Source organism: Terrapene carolina, unplaced genomic scaffold, assembly GCF_002925995.2.
Source record: "Terrapene carolina triunguis isolate 2854851 unplaced genomic scaffold, T_m_triunguis-2.0 Scaffold231, whole genome shotgun sequence".
Lineage (NCBI taxonomy): Eukaryota > Metazoa > Chordata > Testudines > Emydidae > Terrapene > Terrapene triunguis.
In genome coordinates, this window is record NW_020664582.1 from 1,990,447 (window position 1) to 1,995,471 (window position 5,025).

Here is a 5,025-nt window from a genome sequence, read left to right on the forward strand (position 1 = left end):
TAGATGAGCTCTTGAGGTTCCTTCCATCCCTACGTTTCTATTATTGTAAAATCTCAATTGGCAGAAGGACTTGGAATTAGGTGGCAGACCATAAATCTATTTCCAGCTTAGAGATGTTTCATTTTTGTTTCAGTTGTCTCATTGTGTGTACACAGTCCTAGGACATTCAGTCATAAACAAGTATGTCCCAATCAAATCCTTTCATTTCAAACTCCTGCTCTGTTCTGCTGTGACATTTGGTACATATGGCTATGTTTGTCATTTTGCAGCTGCCAAATCAGTGAGACATGCATTGGTTGCATGTTGCACCTTTTACCTAGTCTCTGAGTTGCACAATCAGTCAAAGTTATGGGTTAAGTGAGAAACTTTCAGAAATACAAATGGATTAAAGACAGAAAAAAAATTGATAAGCTAAATCTTCCAAAAAATTATCTGAATTATTAAAGGCAGCGTCTACTAAATAGACAATTTGGCAAACAGCTCAAGTATAAAATGTTTGTGGCTTTACAGTATTTGTGAAGTGACATTTAGAAGCTATAATTTAAAAAATGGTGCAACTTTGAGGTTGACGAACTATTCTATATTTCACCCACAGAGCTTTTAAAATTATCTGCTAAATTATCCTTTTATTAGTGCACTGTGCAGAGTAATTTTTGGCACATTAAAAAAAATCTCCCTTGCCAATAACAGTATACAGCTACAGCTGTGTGGGAAGCAATTGCTATTACAGTAATTCTTAAAGAAGTAAACCGGGCTCTGAAATTCATTTAGTTTTCTTATGTCACTGTTGTGCTGCTTTAGCAATGCTGTAGGGATTGCATAAACTTTTCCTTCTGATGAATCAAAGTATCATTATGATTCCATATTGACTTCATAACTTTGTTTATCCAAAACTGGTACAAAAGGATCTATCTGGTGTGAATCTAAAGATAACCATTTATGACTGAAAGCATAGAGCAGTTTGGTTTGATTTGTTAGATAACATCACTTGCTTTAATGCCAATATTTTTCTTTTACTCAGGATCACAATTAATAAGGATACAAAAGTACCAAATGCCTGTTTGTTTACAATCAACAAGGAAGACCACACACTTGGAAATATTATCAAATCGTAAGTAAAACCAATTCCTGTTGCATAGTTCTAGGAGTAAAGGTCTAATGGTGACGCAGTAGCTTACATTTAGCTGGGAAGATTGCCAAGGTGCAGAGTGTGACTCTAACCATAAACACTGGATAACTAGCCGTTTCACTAGCATGTTTGGGTGATGTCTGCAGGCCTATTTGTGGTAGTTACGGATGTGAAATTATGTTCCTTGACACCCACTTCTCATTGTGGCCCTTGTTACCACCATGTGTAAAACTTTGAGCTGGGTGCGATTCTTCTGCTCGTGTACACATGCTGGTGCCAGCTCCTAGCGTGAGCATAAATAGCAGTGTGGCCACAGTGGCAGACATACACCCCCCCGGTTTCAGGCAGGTTTGTACTTCTGCCGCTATGAGAGCTAGCAGGAGTATGTGTACATGAGCATGGGCATCATACCTCTAGCACAGGAGTGGGCAGACTACGGCCCAGGGGCCACATCCGGTCCACCAGACGTTTTAATCTGGCCCTCGAGCTCCCGCCATGGAACGGGGTCGAGGGCTTGCCCCGCTCTGTGCAGCTCCCGGAAGCAGCGGCATGTCTCTGCTCCGGCCCTTATGCATAGGGGCAGCCAGGGGGCTCCGCACGCTGTCCCTGCCCTAAGTGCTGCCCTTGCAGCTCCCATTGGCCGGGAACCACAGCCAATGGGAGCTGCAGGGGCGGTGCCTGCGGATGGGGCAACGCAAAGAGCAGCCTGGCCGCGCCTCCGTGTAGGAGCAGGAGCGGGGACATGCCGCTGCTTCTGGGAGCTGCTTCAGGTAAGCAACTCCCCGAGCCTGACCCCCTCCTGTGCCCCTTCCCCAGCCCTGATCCCCCTCCCACCTTCCAAACCCCTCAGCCCCACCCCCGAGACCGCACCCCCAGCCGGAGCCCTCACCTCACCCCACCCTGCACCCCAACCCCCAATTTCATGAGCATTCATGGCCCACCATACAATTTCCATACCCAGATGTGGCCCTTGGGCCAAAAAGTTTGCCCACCCCTGCTCTAGCACATAGTGTTAGCATATAGCCTCTAACTTTTGGGTAAAGATTTGGTTCTTTGTAACACGGGAAGACTTCTCCCCAAGTCAAATTGGCAGTGACCTTGTGGGTTCCCTCCCTCCCTCCTCCTCCCCTCCAGTATGTGGGTGCAGGTTGCTTGCCTGAATGATCTGGTTATATCTCACTTTACCGTTTCCCCTGCTATTACTGGGCCTGATGCATCTTGATCCCTCGTAGTCTCTTCCTGTGGCACATAATAGTCTAGTCTTCTGTGGGCTGTAATACATTGGTCTAATATTGGTTGTTGGGTTTAATGCAGGCGCTGGGGGGTGGTAGTGGCCTGTGATATACAGGAGGTCAGAGTAGATGATCCAGGGACCCCATCTGCCCTTAAAATATGAGACTCAATCTGGATGGCAAAGGTGCAAATGGCTACTTTTTTTATAAATTACAAATTAGCATTGTAGCAGTACACACTGATTCTAGTGAAGCAAGAAACTGTTAATTTAACAGTGTAGGAAATTCAAGAATCTCCAGGGCTAAACCAGGTTGACTTCACGTGGTTGGACATGGCAGGAGCTAATCCATTCATAGCTGGTGATGCAGAAGGTCTTTTGCGTAAGTCCCTTCTGTGATTTATAAGCTCAGAACAGCAGCATGTGGCCTCCAGTGGTAGGAGTAAATACTGCTAAACTTGGGCGCTCTGCATCAGATTATTGAAGTATGCTTTTGATAGCTCTTCTGCATGGATTTTTGCTGAAAATGATTCTAGTTATACCCTGGTGCTTTGTTCACATGAACACCACTGCTCAGTTCTTGCTATTAGATGCTCTGCCAGTGCTTGCCAAGCATTTCCCATTATCCCTGCTGTTCCAGTCCTGGATCTCTAAGGTAGGAACTGTCAATGCTGCCAAAATGTGCAGTGGTTTTATGAAATGCATGTACTGGCATGGACATAACATTTCCTGTAGCCCTCAAAAAAAAAAAAAATCTTTATGGAAAAATTCTCCAAGGATTGAATTAGCCTGTTAGAAAGGTGTGATATGTGGCAGACCCAACTTCATGCTTTGGGATCTTACAGAAATTTTGCAGCTAAACTGTTTAAGTCATGTGTCTTGTACCCTCTAAATGCTTTCCCCCCTCCCTTCCCATTTCAGGCAATTACTGAAAGACCCTCAGGTGTTGTTTGCAGGATACAAGGTCCCACATCCTCTGGAACATAAAATCATCATTCGAGTTCAGACCACTCCTGACTACAGTCCCCAGGAAGCTTTCACCAATGCTATCACAGACCTGATCAGTGAACTCTCCCTTCTGGAGGAGAGATTCAGGGTAAGTTTGCTTATCTGGCTAAACTGCGGTGTCACTAATGTGGGGAAAAGTTCTGAAACTGTGACCTGGTTTAAAAAGGACAGTTAAGTTACATTTTTCATATGAAAGCAACAGCTGTAAGGTTATGATCAGCCCAATTCAGCTCTGAATACCCATGTGTAAATTCCACTAAGCCGGAGCAGAATTTGGCTGTGTTACCACAGGACACTTGAGATCTTGTTCAGTTTCTCACACACCTTGTCTCTCTAGCATTTGCTTTCTCTCCCTTTTCACAAGCGTTTAAGTGTGAAAGCCTGTTGCCTGGAACAGCTTACTTGAAAAATTCTGCCTTTCAAATCTTTCTTTCCCATGCCAAGAACTCTTTAATAATACTTTCACTTATGAGCCCTTCTGTAATTACTCCATTCCTTGCTGTACAGTGTCTAACCTCAAATGGTTTGAGATCCCATTGGTCTGAGAAACATTTCAGAATAAAGCTATACTGAATTTCATACACTCCTATTTGCTAGTTCCTTAATTGAATCATATCCTTGACTTGTTTTAATATAATCACAGCAACTAATGATATCTCAAAGAATAAAGCAGTTGACACACAGGAAATCCTTTGAAAGTTTTCCTCTTTTCATGTAAATGCCTTCCAGTAATTAATAAAATGTAAGGGAAATGTATAAATATGCATTCTCCCTCCGAACATTTCCTGTTTTCCATCAGGAGATGCACATATTTCTGCTGCTGATTTAAACCATTGTTTCTTTACTTGGTTTAAAAAATATTTAATCATATATTCTTATACAAAGTCATCTCTTTAATCTCAAATATAGTTTTTATAGTGATGAATGTTTTGCTCAAATTATTGGTCTTCAAACCCTATTTAGAGAGGAAATAAATGAGATCACTTTCTGGTGCAGAATTCCTTTAAAACAGGTTATCTATTTCTTTTGTTTTACAGGTTGCCATCAAAGATAAACAAGAAGGAATTGAATAGAGTGGACTTTTTTTTTTTAAACCTGGATTGTGTTATAAAGTTTGTTTTCATTATAGTGGATGTGACTGCTTCGTCGAACAAGTTCTTTAAGGATTATGTTAAACTTTTTCAGTAAGAATTAATGTCTCTAAAAATAAGTGAATTTAGGGCCACTGTTATTAGTTAGTTTGCCCAGAGAAAGCAGTATTTTGATTTCTGTACAGGATAAATTATTTGCAGGTAGGATGGTAAGTGTCTGAGAAGTCTTGTATCAGTTGAGCTATTAAACTTTTTTCAAAGCTGTGTGTAAGACTTCCACTTGCTCAATCCATCATTTACTGTCAGTGAGTGTAGAGCCTTTGATTACTGTTATAAAGACGTAAGACCCCATGAAACTTAACAGCTGGGTAGTTCTCTACTTTATTTTGTCCTGTGGAGCATTGTTAGTTTTTTCACCATGTAGTATTGGGCTTAGTAGCTGTACTTCCAGAACAAGATTAGCTACCCTAGCTCAGCAGTTAATCTATTCTTGTACCACTGATGCCCCTCCTAGATCTATGGCAGCATTCCCTCCCATCCCCAGAAGTCATCTCTTCACTACCAAG

General features: G+C 42.1%; 1 protein-coding gene across 1 annotated transcript in view; it reads left to right on the forward strand.

Annotated features, from left to right (window-relative positions):
- POLR2J (RNA polymerase II subunit J) overlaps window positions 1-4,441 on the forward strand; it is a 5,032-nt gene extending 591 nt beyond the window's left edge. Inside the window, exons 2-4 of the mRNA XM_026656578.2 lie at window positions 1,022-1,111; window positions 3,282-3,456; window positions 4,406-4,441. Of these exons, the coding sequence (XP_026512363.1) occupies window positions 1,022-1,111; window positions 3,282-3,456; window positions 4,406-4,441 (301 nt within the window). The remainder of the gene's footprint in view (window positions 1-1,021; window positions 1,112-3,281; window positions 3,457-4,405) is intronic.
- The last annotated feature ends 584 nt before the right edge of the window (window positions 4,442-5,025 follow it).